Here is a 19,321-nt window from a genome sequence, read left to right on the forward strand (position 1 = left end):
TTGTCAGGTATTTATTTTGGTATAGAGAAGAATCTGTACTCTGTGTACAAATGCAGAATGTATAGCAAAGGAAAGAGAAACGGAATGTAAGAAAAATAACATAAATCACTGGATTGAAATTACTTAAAATGGATACAGATATTTTAGATGAATATACTAATTCCATTTGCTATCTATGCAAGGAAGATGAATGTTTAAGGAAATCTTAAATCATTTTATAGGAAAATGTGCTGCCTCTCAGCATTAAAGTGAATTCAAATGTTAAAACAGTCTTCCCGATAAAGGTAACAAAATCAGATTTTTTTTTTTTCCTATGGAGAAACAAGAATGCTGTTGATGACATTGCACTAATTGTTTCAGTTGTTGGGGAAAGTAATCTGTCAATATGTTTGAATCATAGTGTTGGTATTGATGATGATGATGATGATGACGACATATGCCAGACACTGTGCTGAGTATGTGGGGGACATTTAAAGGAAAGCTCTGTGTCTTGGCCACATGTGTATATATGTGAGCAGACACGTCATTGATCACGTCACACAAAGCCCCACAGTCTCCTGCCCACCTTTTCAGGTTCATTGTTTGACATTTCCTCCAAAAGCCATTTTTCTACAGGCCATATTCATTAAAAATTTTTTTAAAGTTTGTTTTCCATATTCATTTTTTACTCTATTTTTTACAGATGTTTCCTCCCAGGTCCTGAATGTCTTTTCTTCTCTTGGCAGGAAGATTCTTACTCATTTAAAAAAATTTTGTTCAAACCGCACCTTGTCACTGAAGCCTTGGTCCCTGTGGCCCCTTAGACACACGGAGGATGGCAGCCCTGCCTGCTTCTCTGGAGGCCGCCACTTCCTTGAGCGTGGCGCTGTGTCCCAGCCATCTTTCTACACAGGGTGGGACTCAACGCGTGTGTGTGGAAGGAGTAAATAAAATAAGCAAAGGAAAATCCCAGTATTAATATTATTTGCCAGCCCTTTCACTGAATTCTGTTAAACTGAAGCTTGTCACATTGACTCGGTATAAACTTATTTCACAACGATCAAATTGTCTGACTCTGAGCAATTTCTCTAAAATGGAGTAAGCAGTTACTACTGGGCTACGTTATTTTGCAACAGGGTTTTCTTGGGGTTTGTACTTGTCTCATTGCTTATTTGCTGTAAAATGAGCCTTTTGCTGGGAGGTTCTTTACATCAATAACAGACATACAGAGATTTGCCTAAATTTGAATTCAAAACACTTTTCTTTGGAATACTCATTTGGAAGTTTTGCTTCATTTATTTTGCTAAGTCATAATTTATGTGTAGTTTTTTGTTTTATGTGTAGTTACTCTTTTTACCACAATATATTCTTGTTTATAAAGATGCTCAAAGAAGTACATTTATCACCTCTTTTAGGTCAGGGTGCCATTAATGAACTCTTCTCTACTATTTAATATTCTTAAGAGAAATATGCCTAAGGACCTGTCTTATTCTCAGGAAGTAAGGTTTTTTTTTTTTTTTTTTTAAACTTTTGGGACCCAGAGATGAAAAATTTCCCCTTGTACAAATTATTCATCAAATAAAAATTTTCGTGCAAAAATTAATGCTTCAAGACACAGAATGAATTTAGATTAAAGACTCTGTGGTATTTATAGTAGATAAATAGAGGTTCTGCTACAGATGACAGAGACCATACCTGACAAGACAGAAATTTCTTTCTCTCTCAGAGGAGTTGTCTGAATACAGGAAGCTCAGATCAAGGATTATGACCCTGTTCTACTGATACATGGTTGTTTGGGGTAGACATGGCGTCCTGTGGTATTAAGGATTGAGGTGCCTTCTCTCTCATTGCTCTGTATTTAAAATTTAATATGTTAATTTCCTTTTAATTTTATTTATTGATTACAGAGTGACTATCTGATCAGCAGTTATGCTTGACAAGAAGTAGAAGTCATGGTTTATTTATAGTATTTTATAAGTTTGGCATGGTAAAAGAGTCCTGATAATAAATATTTGGTTAATTAATTGAAAGTTCATGTATTTGGGGGAAGGGTTGTTAATGTACAACTGTTCGCAAAACCCTTGTGATACGAGTTGTGGAGCAAACCGTCCAGGGTGGGAAGCGACCATACATCATTGTGGAGGGAGGGACAAATGCAGTGCTCCTGAAGTCCTGAGTTCGTTCCCAGCAGGCATGTGAAGGAAGCTTCCTGGAAAGTAATGGCGTTGGGCTGCCCTTGAAGGAGGAGAAAGATGTCGATAATGCGAAGTGGAGGAGAAAGGCAAAGAGGAGCATGGGGTGGCATTGAGGGGAGGGGGAGTGGAAAGTGTCTGGTTGCCATGCATGTAGCACTTCACATATGACACCCACTGTACCTGAGGAATGAGGTCTGGAGGAAGGAGGTTTGTGTGTGTGTAGGGGGTAGGTGTTGCATGCATCCTTGTCCTTTTTTTTTTTTTCCTGATTGGGTGACAAAAGAGAGTTTTATCTTGGATAATACTTTAACCAAACTTCATTGACTTGTTAATTTACGTTATGCAAGACGCTTCTGTGAGCTATACCAATCTTTTTTTTTTTTTTTAATTTTTATTTATTTATTTATTTTTAATTATTTATGGCTGTGTTGGGTCTTCATTTCTGTGCGAGGGCTTTCTCTAGTTGTGGCAAGTGGGGGCCACTCTTCATCGCGGTGCGCAGGCCTTTCACTGTCGTGGCCTCTCTTGTTGCAGAGCACAGGCTCCAGATGCGCAGGCTCAGTAGTTGTGGCTCACGGGCCTAGTTGCTCCGCGGCATGTGGGATCTTCCCAGACCAGGGCTCGAACCCGTGTCTCCTGCATTAGCAGGCAGATTCTCAACCACTGCGCCACCAGGGAAGCCCTATACCAATCTTTAATACCTAGAACATATGATTCATGTTTAGATGAGATTATCTTTGTATTTGGATTAAATCACAATGAGGACAGTATTTGTAAATGTGTGACTTTCAAGGGGGGATATAAACTCTCGTTATCCATGGAGGGCCTGGTTTGAAGTGCTTTCTGAAGTTAATAGGTTGTGCAATCCCATTTTACCGGCACATTCTGCTGATACATCATTTAGAGACAGTTCCAGTTCCTGATGAAGAACAGAGCGCTGACATGAGTTTTCACTTAGGTGTGCAGAAAGAATCGGTTAGCTTTGTGCACAGAATAGGCTGAAATCAAGTTTTAATTAGTCAGACTTTTGCATAATTCATCACGGTTCCTTTGAAAGTCCAGTTGAATCTGCTCTTAATCTTTGTCACGATGGGTCCCTTTTAAAGGACTTTTATTAGTTCCTTGCTGCACAGATATTTAGGTCTTCCAAGTAAGGCCATGACAATGCACCTGATCTCTTCTTAAAGAAATGAATTGTTACATAAGGATCCATAAAGAAATGAATCAGTCCATAAAGTTTTCTTCTTATTAAATATCATTCTTGATATCAATATAATCAGCTTTAAAGATAGGAAAGTAAGCTAAGGTTCTTTCTGTCTTTTTGAATCCATAGGCTGTCCATCTGGCCCAGGCAAGCTTCCAGATTGAAGCCTTCGGCTCCAAATTCATTCTTGACCTCACACTGAACAAGTAAGTATTTAGTTATGATCCTGTTAAGAAGTAAGTGCAATAAAACTCTACGTCATGATAATATTTTAGTCAAAATAATGTCTGTTGTGGAAGCAACTGATATTTTCTAGCTGATTATATGTCATATAGCACTTAAAGAAAAATATAAAAGTCTGAAGTTAATTCTTTTGATAATAATAATGTCTTTTTATTCCTGAAAGAAGAGGCATTTAACATTTAATTCGTTAAAAATCTCAAATACAGTACTTAGATATTGTGATTTTAAATGGTACAAATATTTAAAGTAATGCTAGTTAATTAAGTGCTAACTATAATCTTTACAATATATAGCAAGCATGATAAATTACTGACTCAAGTATAGTTAGACTTCAGTCTAGAAATTCCACTTTACCTTTCAGTATGCAATTCACACGACTTCTGTATGAAGAACAGAAGAACAGAAGAAAATGATGACTTGCAAATACCTATTTTGAGAAGGTTCTTTGCTTCGTAATTTGCTCTAATACAGTTTCTTAGAAATTTTGGTCCTGATGAAGATTTACTCGATTTTTCTCTGAGCATGTGTTTATGTTGATATTTAAATGCTATTTCCCAAGTTGGAACCAATTGCACAGATGTCTTTGTACAAAGAACGAACAAGAGCTGTTGCCTTAAGCAGGGCTCTTCAGCCTCGAATTGAGCCAGCAGTGAGCCTTTCTTTGGTGAAAGAGCTTTCCTGCATGGTTTTCTTTAGTTTAAGACGCTCCAGTCAATATTTTAAACTCTCATCAGTATTTTGACCAAGACGGCATTTTTGCCAGAAAAATACCACGTAATGCTATCAGACACTATAATGTGGGTGACCACAGTCAATATCTGAGAAATTGCAGAAGACTATAAAGAACAACTATTAAATTTCTTGTGTGCCAAATTCTGTGAGCTCTGCAGAAAAAAAGATGCAGGGTCAGCTTGGGTGCTCCTTACTCAAGTGTAATTGCAGCTTTAAGTCAGAATGAATCAGCAGAACTCAGAATTTCCTGTGTTGAAGATATTGCAGGTTTTCCTCTTTGAGTCTGCTGAGCATTGGTTGAGTTCCTTTTCACCATGCTGAGTCAGCAGTGTGCCTGCAAAAGGGTCATATGGGGGCATCCGGGGTACTTAGAGGTCTGGAGACACATCAGAAAATTATTTACCACTAATATTTAACATGCAGAGGAATCAAATTGAGCACCTACTATGAGCAGTCGTTGCTTTAAGGAGCTTATAGTCTACTTGGGAGAGGTTAATAGATAAATGTATAATTTTAGAGCAGTGTGAAATTGGTTGTGCTGGAGATAAACATGGAATGCTATGGTAGCACTAGAGAGGAAGCTCTCCAGGCTGGAGGAGTGTGAAAAGGCATCTTAGGAAAGGTGATGCTTGAGCTAAATCTTGGAGGGCAAGTGCTAGTGAGGAAGGGAAGTGTTGGGGATGGATGGGTGAGAGAGAGAGAGAGAAAATGGAGAATTGTGTTCTAGGCAGAGGAGAGAGTGTGTGCTAAGGAGGCGGGCCATGTAGCAGTGTGGCATGTTAAAGGGAGCATGAGTCTTTTGTTGAATTTCTTGGTAAATTACAAGGTTGAGGGAGGTGAGTCTGAAGAGGTAGGCCCGGGGACAGCTCAACTCAGGCAAGATCTTGTATGTCATGCTCAGTGCTGGGCTATTATCCCTTAGACTGTGAAAAATGAAGTCAGCAGATAAACAGAAGTTCTGTTCTCAGGAAGTGCTAACAGGCATGGAGAGGGAATGCTTTTAAGAAGTCTTCGATTGATAAAAATCATTAGGATTGCTTTGATATGGGTGACAAGGCAGAAAGAAGAGTTAAAGTTAACAGGTACCTTGATTGCATACCTGGGTGGAAGGTGGTATCCAGGTGAAATGGGCAGCACAGGGAAAAAACAGGTTAAATGGTGAAGAGAAAAGAATGTGAAATCAGAGTAGACATAATTGATTTGAGGGGCTTTGGGACATACATGAAGCCATGTCTAGGCAGTAAGTGGATATAACAGTCTAAAGCTCAGGGAAGAGGTGGGGGCTAGAGATAGTAGAGTTGAAAGTAGTTTCCATATGAATGTTAATGACAAACGTGGTTGTGAATGAGACCATGTTCATTCAGGAAGGGTGGGTAAAATAAGGAGAGCATAAGCTGGGAAGATTGTTAAGGGTTGAGGAGAGGAAGAGGAGCCAATGAAGGGACAGAGAATGAGTGATCAGAGTAGTGGGAGGAGAATCAGGAGCATGATTGAATAGAGAGTTTCAAAACAGAAAGTTGTGATATATAGCCTCACATGCAGTAGACTGATCTAGTGAGATAACGGGCAAAGATTGCCTTTGTATTTACCTATTAAGTAATCACTGATGGTCTGAAGGCAGCAGTTTCCATAAAGTTTGGGGCAGAAACCAGGTTACAATGGGCTGGGAGTGATTGAGAGGAGATGGTTTGGAGACAGCATTGCTCATTGGGTAAGTTTGGGTGAGAAGGAAAGAGAGCTAGAGCAGTAGCCAGAAGAAGACATTGGGGTCTAGGAAGGGGTTTTTAGGGATAACAGAGCAGGTGTTAGGCTGACAAATGGAGATGTTAAGAGTGAGAGATGAAGATACAGAAGAGAGGAGATAATTTATGGAGCAAGATCTGGGTGAAGATAGAAGGGAGTGAGAGCAAGAGCACAAGGGCAACTTAGTTTTGAACCAGGAGAGACAGTTCATTCCTAACTTGTATGAAGGTATTAGGGCATATGCAGGTAGAGATAAGTTTGCAGGAGAAGGGATGGAGTTCAGTGCATCTCTGAAGATTTCTTTCTTCTTGGAGACTGCATTATCAACCATTGGGATGGAGAAGGAGGGTGGGTTGGGGCTTGAGGAAAATGATGAAAGTTTAGGCTAACGCGGAGAGAAATGGGTGAGGAAGCCCACCAAGGTCATGTTAAAGAATTTATGAGCAATCTTCATTAGAAGTCATATATTATGTGTTGGTCTTTGTGTCATTGTACCTGATGGTGTTTTATTTTATTTTTTTAACCTGGAGTGCTCAGTAATTCCGTCACTGCACTGTGTGGGGGAGGAAGGTAGATTGTAGTGTGGAGCAGGGTTTATGTTTTCTGGTGGTGACTCAGAGGAAGAGCAGTGCAGACAGAGCTCTTTGAATACTGGTGAATAACTAGGGTAGTTTGCTATCAGGATCCAGTTTGGGTAAGAATGGAGATGAGGTCAAGAGGACCAGGAAAAAATGGAGGTCTCTGTAGGGACAAGTAAATGCAGTGAGAGGGAGACCATGAGACCTATAATCACATGGTATCTCCCCTGTTCAGAGTCCCGAGCCTTCTGAGTGCAGCGTGTGTGTGCAATACTCACATGACCTCCGGAGACAAGGGAACTGGGTAAGAGTCTGACAAGTGTTGGCCAGGGTGGGTCTGTAGTTTAAATAACTTTCGATGGCTGTGATTCACTAACTTTCAATGGCTGCTCCATTAGAAGGAACGTAAAGAGTCAAGAGAATTTTTAAAATCAGTCATGGAGAAAGAGCTTCTGAGCAAAGAGGAATCTCATTTCCACCAAAGGGTGGTCGTTGCCACACTATTTACAACAATTTTAAATTGTTAAGGAGGGGAAGGGCAAAAGGTGTATGATAGGTATACGAGCTCAGTGAAGGAAAGAAAGCATTAAGGTGTTAACATAAACTAATCAAAGTGGTATCAGCAGAATCTAAATGGTTGATGACCTCACCAGGGCTGGACTGCCAGCTTGTGAAGACTACCCTGATGTGAGTTCCTGGGAGGAGAGCTTTCTGAGTCTGTGCTTTCATGGACTGAACAAGTGAGGCCTTGGCTTGCTGAGGCATCTCGTGGCAGAGGCGCGTGTTTTAATTTAGCCAACAAATATTGAGTGAGCATCTGCTCTATGCCGGCAATTGCTGTAGGTGCCGATGCTGCTGGGAGTGAAATAGACAAGTTTGCTGTCTCCCCTCATGGAGCTTTGTTCCAGGGGAAGAGACAGACAGTGAACCACTAAATAAAGACGAGCGCGTTGAAAAACATATAGCTGGGCTACGTGATGGAGAGAGACTTCAGCTGGGAGTGGCCAGTGTGGTTTACATGTCACAGAAGCCAGAAGGTCTGTCTGAGGAGGGACATTGAGCTGAGACCTGATCATCCAAGATGAGACACCACATGAGGCTGGAAGGTGAGAAGGTTCCACTCAGCTGGGACTGTGAGACAGCAAGTGCTGAGGAGAACGTGGAATGTTCAAGAAGGACCGAGGCTGGTGTGACTGGAGTGCAGCAGGGGGCAGGGGATGGTGGGAGACTGAGGAGATGAGGTCAGAGAGGAAGCCGTGTAGCCAGACCGTGAAGGGCCGTTGTCTACGGGGAGGCATTAGCGTAGGACGCCACTGGAGGGCAGGAAGCACAGGCATCACACCATTGGGTTTACATATTTTTTAGCCCAAGAAGTCCTAGTTGTGGCTTCAGAGGATCTTTTGTCATACTCCTTTCAGGATACTCCCCTTTTCAATTTTGTTTTGTTTTTTTCTCTAGAATGACCATTGTTCCAAGTTACATAAGATTTAAAAAGGATTACTAGATTAACAATTCTTTTTTTTTTTTGGCTGTACCCCGCGGCATGTGGGATCTCCAGGGATCGAACCCTTGCCCTCTGCAGTGGAAGCACAGATTCTTAACCACTGGACCGCCAGGGAAGTCCCCAGCAATTCTTAATGTGTATTGTTGATCCTTGGAAGCCCTCAGGGAGTCTGAAGATTGTCTCTCCAATATGTGTGATTGGAATTATGCCATATTACCTATAGTTAAATTTGCTGGTGTCTTCAGCAAATGTTAACTGGGAATAATTGTGATCAGAGTTACATAATGGTTGAGAGCATAGGTTCTGGAGTCAAACAGACCTGGGTTTGAATCTGGAGGCTGTCATTTACTAGCTGTGTGACCTTGGGCAAATTTCTTAACTTCTTTTTTAGTAATAGTTTGAGATACAATTCACACGCCATGAAATTCACTCCTTTAAAGTGTTCCCTTCAATGGTTTTTATTATATTCACAGAGTTGTGCAGTTATTACCACCATCTAATTCCAGAGCATTTTTGTTGCCCCAGAAAGAAACCCTGTATCTATAGCAGTCACACCCCCTCCTCCTCCCCTCCAAGCTTCTGGTAACCACTCATCTACTTTCTGTCGCTATGAATTTTCTTATTCTGGTATATAAATGGATTTATACAACTTGTGACCTTTTGTGATTGGCTTCTTTACGTAGTGTAATATTTTCAAGGTTCATTTATGTTGTAGGTTCATTTATGTTGTAGCTGAATAATATGCCATTGTATGGATATATTCTTAGCTTCTTAAGCTTTAGTTTCTTTCTTAAGCTATAGGTTGTTGTAAGGACTAACTAAGATAATGTGTGGTACTTATACATGTCTGCTAATTGGAAAGCCATGCTTCATGCTGTGGACTGAATTCCCCCTAAAATTCCTGTGTTTAAGCCTTAACCTGCAATGTGACTGTATTTGGAGATAGAGCCTCTAAGGAGGTAATTAAGGTTAAATGAGGTCATATGGTGGAGCCTTGATCTGATAGGATTAGTGTTATTATGAGATAGATACCAGAGAGTTTGCTCCCTCTCTCTCTGCTATGTGAGGATACAGCAAGAAGGCAGCCATCTGCAAGCCAGGAAGAGAGCCCTCACCAGGAACTGAATCAGCCAGCATCTTGTTCTTGGATTTCTAGTCTCCAGAAGTATGAGAAATAGATTTCTGTTGTTTAACCACCCAGTTTATGGTATCTTTGTTCTGATTTTGGGGGGTATTTGATTTAAGATGAATATCTAGAAAATGCTGATTTAAAGAAATATATGCACACAGTAGTTTGCTCATGAAATGTAGTTCATGCAGTGCTTTTGAAAGAAGAAAACAGCCACATTGATGTAGTTTCAGCTAGATTAAATAAAGACCCTGGCTTTCGTGCTGATTAGCATGGTTAATTCATTCTTTATTCAGCCAACAAACATTTATTGAGCGTCTAGTTTGTGTAAGGTACTGTGCTGAGCAACCCAGGGAATTCAGAGCTGTGTAAAAGAATCCCTCCTCTCCAAGAGCCCATAGCAGAGAAAAGAGATTAAAATATATACAAATTATAGTAAACATGATAGGAAGTGACTTGGGAAGCCTTGGTGTTGGAAGGTTTTATGGGGAAGATGAGATTTAATGTTTTTCTTAAAGGATGCTGTCTTGGTTTTGGTTCCCCTGGTAGCAGATCCTGAAGCAAGAATTCCAGGAAATACATTTAGGGAGCTGAGGAGTGACAAGTGGAAGGGAAGGAAGCTAAAAAAGGGTGATTTCCCACGTGCCCAACTGGGGCTCATTCCCAGTGACGAAACCCTGGGAGTCCATGGATTCATCCTCTAGAACATGCCAGAATATTATTGAACTGAGGGGTGAGGAAGCTGGAGTTTTGTTCACCAAGTGCCAGTCTGTTGTTGGTTGAGAGCTGTTTCTGGGGGCAATAACTTTTCAGTATGTCCCTCGTGCCTCCTCTCAGGTAGAAAAAAAGCCAGAAATCTTAGGTATTTCCAGTCACCTGCCTTCAGTGTGTTATGCTGAGGGCATGTGGGCAGGGCATGTTGGAGTCTGCTACAGATGCTTCGATTTGGGAAGATGTGGTAGGAAGAAAGGTGCATTTTACTTGGGGAAGTGGCAGAGCAAAGGTTTGAGAGCAGGAAAGCATCGAACCCCGGGTATGAGTGAAGACTAGTGAACCCCTTCTCTCAAAGAAACCTGAACCACCAATCAGCAGACGGAAGGCAAGCTTCCTGCTTGGAGTCACTGGATTCCGAGGGGGAATTTCAGTCTTGTTCTGTTGACTGTTTTTCCAGCTCTGCAAATTTGGAGATTTGAACTTAAAATTTGGTTTATAAGGAGAAGCATGTGGAGGAGAGACAGGCCTCCTGCCCCATTTTCCTTTTGTGAATGAATAAGAGCAGGAGCTGTGGCTGGAGAAGAGTGAGGCAGATCCACCTGCAGTGCAGTACGGGGCGGGCTTGTGAGTTGGCTTGACTCCTGACCTAAGGTTGGCTGGCCATACGTGTCAGTGCTGACCCCTTGCTTCTCTCCTGTTATCTGCCTATCAGTCTCACCGCTGGAACTCCTCTCACACATCTGGGCGAGGGAAGGCACTGGCTTTTCGGAATTCAGGCTTTTGGTCTCAAACTCGCTGCTGAGGCTGCCAGCTGAGGCATGTTTTCTGGGTTTGAGTCCAGAGGAGTTAGAAATGACGAGTAACCTTGCTTTCCATTTCAGAATTCTATGTCTTTAAGATGCTGCTAACTCATAGGGTAAATGCTTTATTTCCTAATTTCAGGGGCCTGTAGAAGGAAGGCTATCTACTGCAATAGTAATGATGGTAATAGATCCTGTGCTAAGCCCTTTACCCATATTCTCCAATTTAAATCCTGTCACCAACCCTGGAAGGAAGATGTGATAATTTCCAGCAACCTGAGACCTGGTGACATTCAGTCACATGCTGGTGTGCAGCCTGGGCAGTCTGTCTGGAGTCTTCTTCTGTGGCTGCTTTGATCACAGCACTGGACTATACATTTACAAGGGAGCTGGGCATAATTCTAATGATTGCTCATCTGTTCACATTAGGTGAGAAAAAAGAATATAACTATTTCAGTCAATTTTTAACAGTATAAAGAAAATGCAGAAGGTCCAGATAGGATTTAAAATCATCCTGTTGTTTTAAAAAAAAATTTGTTAGGTAACATTGGTTTATAACATTATGTAAGTTACGTGTGTACAACATTATATTTCTACTCATGTATACACTACAGTGTGCTTACCACCCAAAATTCAGTTATCATTCATCAGTACAATTGATCCCCCTTACCCGTTTCACGCCTCCCCCCCTCATTCCTGCTCCTTCCTCTCTGGTAACCCCGACTCTGTTCTCTGTATCTATGTGTTTGTTTTTGTTTGGTTTGGTTTATTTACTTAGTTAAGTTTGTTTTCAATATTCTACATATGAATGAAATCATATGGTATTTGTCTTTTTCCATCTGACTTATTTCACTTAGCATAATAGCCTCAAGGTCCATCCATGTTGTCACAAATGGCAAGATTTCATCTTTATTAAAAAAAATATTTATTTATTTATGTATTTGGCTGCATCGTGTCTTAGTTGTGGCACATGGGATCTTTGTTGCAGTGCGCGGGATCTTCCTTGTGGCGCTCAGGCTTCTCTCTAATTGTGGCACGCGAGCTCTCTAGTTGTGGTGCGCGGGCTCTGGAGCACGTGGGCTTAGTTGCCCTGCGGCATGTGGGATCTTAGTTTCCCGACCAGGGATCGAACCCATGTCCCCTGCATTGGAAGGAGGATTCTTAACCACTGGACCACCAGGGAAGTCCCAAGATTTCATCTTTTTTTTATGACTAAGTAGTATTTCTTTCTATGTATATATACCACATGTTCTTTATGCATTCATCTGTTGATGGGCACTTAGGTTGTTCCAATATCTTGGTTACTGTAAATAATGCTGTAGTGAACATAGGGGTGCATATATCTTTTCAAATTAGTGTTTTCTTATTCTTTGGATAAATACCCAGAAGTAGAATAGCTGGATCATATGGTAACTCTATTCTTAATTTTTTTAGGACTATCCATACTGTTTTCCACAGTGTTTGCACCAATTTACACTCCCACCAACAGTATATGAGGGTTCCCTTTTCTCTACATCCTTGCCAGCACTTGTTATTTCTTGCCTTTTTGATAATAGCCATTCTAACAGGCATGAAGTGATATCTCTTTTTTATTTGTGTTAATTAGTGATGTTGAACATCTTTTCATGTGCTTGTTGGCCATCTGTATGTCTTCTTTGGAAAAATATCTATTTAGCTCCTCTGCCTATTTTTAAATTGGGTTGTTAGTTTTTTTGTTGTTGAGTTGTATGAGTTGTTTATGTATAAGGGCTATTAACCCCTTATCAAATATGTGATTTGCAAATATCTTTTCCCATTTGATAGCTGTCTTTTTGTTTGGTTAATAGTTTCTTTTGCTGTGCAGAAGCTTTTTAGTTCAATGTAGTCCCATTTGTTTATTTTTCCTTTTGTTTCCCTTGCCTGAGGAGACATATCCAGAAAGATATAACTAAGACTGATGTCAAAGAGTGTATTGCTTATGTTTTCTTCTAGGAGTTTCATGGTTTCAGAAATAACATTCAGGTCTTTAGTCCATTTTGAGTTGATTTTTGTATGTGGTGTGAGATAGCGGTCTAGTTTCATTTTTTTGCATGTGGCTGTCTAGTTTTCCCAACACCATTTATTGAAGAGATGATCCTTTTTCCATTGTATGCTCTTTGCTCCTTTGTTGTAAATTGACCATGTATGTGTGGGCCATCAATTCTGTTCCATTGACCTATGTATCTGTTTTCTGCCAATGCCATACTGTTTTGGTTACTATAGCTTTGTAATATCGTTTGAAATAGATTGTTTTGGGTAAGATGAACATTTTAACACTGTTCATTCTTTCAGTCCATGAGCATGAAATGTCTTTCCATTTATTTGTGTTTTCTTCAATTTCTTTCAACAGTGTCTTAATAGTTTCCAGAGTGCAGGTCTTTCACTTCCTTGGTTAAATTTATTACTATGTGTTTTATTCTTTTTGTTGTGATTGTAAATGGACTTGTTTTTAAAATTTCTCTTTCTTCTAGTTCATTGTTAGCATTAGAAATGCAAGAGATTTTTGTGTATTGATTTTGTATCCCGCAACTTTACTGTATTCATTTATTATTTCTAATAGTTTTTTTGTGGTGTCTTTAGGGTTTTCTATGTATACAATCATGTCATCTGCAAATAGTGACAGTTTTACTTCTTCCTTTCCAGTTTGAATGCCTCATTTCTTTTTCTTGCCTAATTGCTCTTGCTAGGACTTCCAATACTGTGTTGAATAAGAGTGGTGAGAGTGGGCATCCTTGTCTTCTTCCTAATTTTAGAGGGATAGCTTTCAGTTTTTCATCATTGAGTATGATGTTAGCTGTGGGTTTGTCATGTATGGGCTTTATTATGCTGAGGTACACTCCCTCTATGCCCACTTTATTGAGAGCTTTTGGTGTTGAATCTTGTCATATACTTATTGGCCTGTAAATTTTTTGTGTGTTGTTCTTGTCTGGTTTTGTTATTAGGGTAATGTTGACCTCATAAAATGAGTTAGTAAACATTCTTTCCTCTTCAGTTTTTGAGAAGAGTTTGGGAAGGCCAGGTATTAAATCTTCTTCAAATGTTTGGGAGAATTTACCTGTGAAGCCACCTGGTCCTGAACTTTTGTTTTTGGTTACTCTCTTAATCTCTTAACTAGTGATTGGTCTATTCAGATTTTCTATTTCTTCATGATTCAGTCTTGGAAGATTATATGATTTTAAGAATTTGTCCATTTCTTCCAGGTTGTCCAATGTGTTGGTGTATGTAGGTATTTGTAATATTCTCTTATAATCCTTTGTATTTCTCTGGCATCCATTGTTATTTCTCCTTTCTGATTTCTGATTTTATTTAGCAGAGCCTTCTCTCTTTTTTCTTAGTGAGTATAGTTAAAGGTTTGTCAATTTTGTTTACCTTTTCAAAGATCCAGCTCTTAGTTTCAATGATATTTTCTGTTCTCTTTTTAGTCTCTTATTTTATTTAATCCACTTTGATCTTTATTATTTCCTTCCTTCTGTTGACTTTAGACTTCATTTGCCCTTCTTTGTCTAGTTCCTTTAGGTGTAAAGTTAGATTGTTTATTTGATATTTTTCTTGTTTCTGGAAAAAGGCGTGTATTGCTATAAACTTCCCTCTTAGTAAAAATAATCCTGTTTGTTGAGCAGACCAGACCATCTGTTATGGGCCAAATTTTGTCCCCCCACCAAACTTATATGTTGAAGACTTAACTTCCTAGTAACTCAGAATGTAACTGTATTTGGAGATAAGGACTTTAAAGAGGTAATTAAGTTACAATGAAATCTTTATGGTGGGCCCTAATCCCATATGACTGGTATCCTTTAAGAAGAGGAAATTTGGATACAGACTTGTGTGTGCACAGAGGAAAGACCATGTGAGGACATAGTGAGAAGGAAGCCATCTGCAAGTCGAGGAGAGAGGCCTCAAAATGAAACCAGTGTTGCCCAGACCTTGCTCTTAGACTTCTAGCCTGCAGAACTATGAGGAAATAAATTTCTGTTGTTCTTTGTTATGGCAGCCCTAGCAAACAAATACACCAGCCTCATCCATTTATTGTTTATTGCAGTGGGACAGTCAGCATTAAGCTGCTGCTTGTTAATGGGTAAGTCTGTTTGTTTCTGGTAGCTAATTCTGCTGCTATAATTTCAAAGTGTTGTTCTGAGAGATTATGGTCTCTTTTGCATTTATGTACTTCAGGGAGAGTAGAACTATTTATGCAATTTTGAAAAAGTTTCTGTGATAATAAGGAACCTTAAGAGGCACAGATCCCCAAAGTTGCTGTGAGTATTGATTGCCACTGTGCCATGTGCAATACGATGAAGATAAATATTGCTTTTCCTATGTCCTAGAGGCCCAGTAGTGTTCTAAGATTTCCAGCGCTGGCAGGAATGAGTTGCTGTGGTGTTTCTCTCCTTAAGTCATCCTTTCCTGTATATTTTTAAGCATTTTGATTCCATAATACAAGGTAGTTCTTTTTGCCTTACTTTCTCTGATCAGGTGAGTACCTATCAGGTCTCCCTTGGGCATTTCTGTTTGAAGAGTTAAACCTATATTGAATGCTTTGGATAATATCATTATCATTTGCTTTTGATGACCCATCTTTAAGCTGCTAGACCAGGTCCTGAAACTCTTGAAAAGATTTAAAATAAGTATTGCCTAAATGTTAGTAGGTTCTAATTCTATTGTTTAGGATGTGTGTCTGACCTACTTTCAAAATGGGTTGAGAATGACTTCCACAATTAAACGTAATAGCAGAAACATTAAAAGTAAAATCACAATTAAACCATTGGTATATTTGTACTGATTCTTGATTTCCATAGGTGGATGAGATCTAGTGTAAGTGGTGAAGGACTGTGGACGTTTGCCCTCTACCTGCAGTAAGAGACTTCATTACCCTCTCCCCTTCTTGCCTGTTGACAATAATTATTATGGGTGAATGGGATCCAGGGAAATTAAACACCAGGCTGAGGAAATCATGAGGGCTATAGGAGCTAGATTTAAATTCTCTTAAGTTCTAAGAAATGAGAAGACTGTGATTGCCCAGAAATGAAGAGCTGTGGTGATAGCCTCTCACACAGAAAAGAAAAAAAAATAGGCATCTAAGAATTTCTAGCAGAATCAAAGGGATCTAATTGTCAGTGGGATCACATGGCATTGTTTTTTTAATCTGGGATGTATTGAATTAAGAGACTATTACTTTAAAAAAAATTTATTTATTTATTTATTTTTGGTTGCGTTGGGTCTTCATTGCTGCGCGCTGGCTTTCTCTAGTTGCGGCGAGCAGGGGCTACTCTTCGTTGCGGTGCGCGCGCGTCTTATTGCGGTGGCTTCTCTTGTGGAGCACGGGCTCTAGGCACGTGCGCTCAGCAGTTGTGGCTCACAGTCTTAGTTGCTCCGCAGCATGTGAGATCTTCCTGGACCAGGGCTCGAACCCATGTCCCCTGCATTGGCAAGTGGATTCTTAACCACTGCGTGACCAGGGAAGCCCAAGAGACTATTTCTTGACTGATGGATTAAAGGAAACCCTTTGCAGGTGTCCACCCCCATGCAGAATGTGGCCAAATTAAACTAGAACTTAGTTCATTCTTCAGACTACTTCTTGGTCTTTATGGTTACCAGGGTGGGTAGGATGGGGTGGGGGAGGGATAGACTGGGAGTTTGAGGTTGACATATACACACTGCTATATTTAAAACAGATAACCAACAAGCATCTACTGTATAGCACAGAGAACTCTGCTCAATATTCTGTAATAACCTAAATGGGAAAAGAACTCAAGACAGACTAATGATTAATGAAGAATTACAGCAGAAGTTAATTTTGACAAAAAAATTGAAAAGCACAGAGGATTAGCTGTTATAAGGCATCTGAGATGAGTTAATTGCATAAGCTACTGATTTTAGATCTTACTTTTCTGACAGTTAAGTGGGAAAGGCCAGGTGCTGGGGTGTATAATTTCCATTATCTGATAAAGGAAGTTTATCTGTCTGTCTAGAGATATAAATGTTTTCCTATCAGGGAGAAATTTATCCCTTTGGTGCTGATGTAGCAGAACATTTGGTAGCATAATGGTTAATGTCTGCAACCATGATTTTGTGAATGACCAGAAAAGTTACATAAATGGACTTCTCATGTAGTAGCCAAGCATAACATACTTTCTGACCTCAGTGGATTGATGGATAGATTTCTATTGATTGAAGCCTTTTATGAACCATTTCAAGCACTTTTTTCCAGAAATGTTTACTGAGTACCTGCTAAGTCCCAGACAATGTTGAAGCTGCCAGAGAGAAACTCTTCCCTCATGAAGCTTACAGAACAATGAAGGAGAAAGACAATCCTACAGGCATCTCAATTGCATACAGTCTGGGGAGTGCCGTGGTGGGGAAAATTGAGGAAGCTTTTATCTCCCGTAGGAGGGGTGGCATTGAATAGGAAGTTAAAGTTTATGGAACTAAATGTCTAAGCCCAGACCTAAAGTGTAAGAGTTGGCCAAAGGTTTGAGGGTCAGAGAGTGTGAGGGCCTGAAAGGTAGGCAAGAGAGATGAGGCAGTAACTACCCTGTATCAACAGCCCATCACTTGTATACAGCCCGTGAGCATTCCAAATCAAACACTGACTCTGCAGGCTTGGAGAAATTGATAAAATCACACAGCAAGTTGGAGAAAAAAATAGAAACTTTGTCATGGCAGGGTGGTCTGTCTGGGGCAGCTTTGTAAATACACACCTGAAAGTACCACCAATTGCTATTTTTTAAATTGTATCTTTTAAGCAATAGGATTTTTTTCTCCTATAGGAGCTGTGGGCAGGAAGGCTAATGAATTCTACATTCTTCTCATCACCTGCTTAAATTGTTTTTTGCTCGGAATAGACAGTAATTGCTGTTTTAGTACATCCAGCAGAATTTTGTCCCAACAAAGATGGTCCGTGTTCCTCCCCATGTAACCTCCACAGAGGAAATGATAGACAAGGGAAGCATAGCTGACCTGCCGACAGGTTAGATTTCTTACAACCTGCTTCTGATATAATGGCTATTCTCTGTATAGTTTTCATAATTAATGGAATATTATTTCATGTACTCTATCCTGGCAGTTTATTTTATGCCATGTTCTGACTTCTAATTCATTAAATAGTCTTTTTTCCTACTCTCAAAAAAAAAGAATCACGCAGTAAGTGACAGAACTGGCATCAGAATTCACGGTCACCCACTGTCAAAGCCTTTGAGAGTTGAGGTGTTTTTCAGCAATACAGTAATCCCATTGAAGTTATGTTTCAAAAGCTCTACAAAGGTGAACCTTAGCTATAAATAAATAGAGACATAAATTTTATATCACTTGACTTTTTCATCTCGCTTCGCTTTCACTACTCCTATATTTTGCATAAATCTAGTCCCAAACAGTAATTTATTAAATTTCCTTTAAGTACTGTAAAATCTATATGAAGTAAGGGTTTGACATCAGATAAAAGAGCTCATTAAGATTCTTGGTCATCATCTGCTGCCAATAAGAATTATGTTGTTTTCTAGAACCAATTTTTTTCGTGATTCATAGACTAGAATCATCATGTAGGATCATTTCCCCTAATCTTTTAAAATTATTGTAAGAGTAGAATCTCCAATATTAGAGCCCAAACTATGGTTTATTATGGTTTGTTTATAAAAGTGTTCTAAGTGGTCAGTTGTAACTCATCTTCCATGACGATAACCATGTGCTTTAGTATTTTGATTGTGTTTAAAGACAAAATCTATACAGGCTTTTTCATGTGACCATTCCTGCAAAAATTTCAAGTCTTTAATTCAATAAAAATAATTTTAAAATTAAATTATCTATCTTTCTTACAGGAATATTTTTCAAACAAGAGGCTGAAAATCTCTAATACATTGTAGAATGCACATTTCATTTCTTCTTCCTTTATTTTTTTGCCCAACACTTCATACGTGTAATAAATCAGATTAAACTATGTGACAAGAAGGATCTCACAGCATAAGGACAAGACTATGTCTCTTATAAATCGGTACAATTTCTTAGAGACTTAATTGCATCTGAGGCTCTCCCTCATTGCTGTTAGTATTTATTCATTGAATGCTGACCGAGCTGGTACTTGACCCTAAGGAGATGCTTTGCTCTTTAAAGCTATTCAGACAATGGTAAAGGGTTTCTTTATGTGACTACTGGCACTTGACCATCCTCCCCCCGCTCCATCCCTCTACACTGTCCTAGGTTAAGGGAAAATAAAGAAGAATAAGATGCAGTCTCCTTATGGAGCCCACAAACTAGGGTGGAATCAGGGAAAGCTACACAGAGGAGGGGATGGTTGAGCCGAATTTTGAAGGATGAGTAATTCAAAGATGAGTGGTTTAATATTTTTGGATGGGCGGGGGGGCAGTAATTCTTTTGGGCACCCATTTATTTTTGCTGGCGAGTCAATGTTTGATATGGAATGCTCACTGGATGTATACAAGTGATGGGCTGTTGATACAGGGTAGTTATTTTGCATTTTTCCCCCCACCAGTAT

At 39.6% G+C, this 19,321-nt stretch overlaps 1 protein-coding gene across 4 annotated transcripts in view; it reads left to right on the top strand.

The window, feature by feature from the left end:
• ADAM23 (ADAM metallopeptidase domain 23) overlaps window positions 1-19,321 on the top strand; it is a 175,955-nt gene that overhangs the window by 53,072 nt on the left and 103,562 nt on the right. For all 4 annotated transcript variants that reach the window (XM_082467038.1, XM_082467039.1, XM_082467040.1 and 1 more), the window contains exon 3: window positions 3,508-3,584. In XM_082467038.1, the coding sequence (XP_082323164.1) occupies window positions 3,508-3,584 (77 nt within the window). The remainder of the gene's footprint in view (window positions 1-3,507; window positions 3,585-19,321) is intronic.

Source organism: Balaenoptera physalus (genome assembly GCF_965194825.1).
Source record: "Balaenoptera physalus genome assembly, chromosome: 6".
Classification (NCBI taxonomy): Eukaryota; Metazoa; Chordata; class Mammalia; order Artiodactyla; family Balaenopteridae; genus Balaenoptera; species Balaenoptera physalus.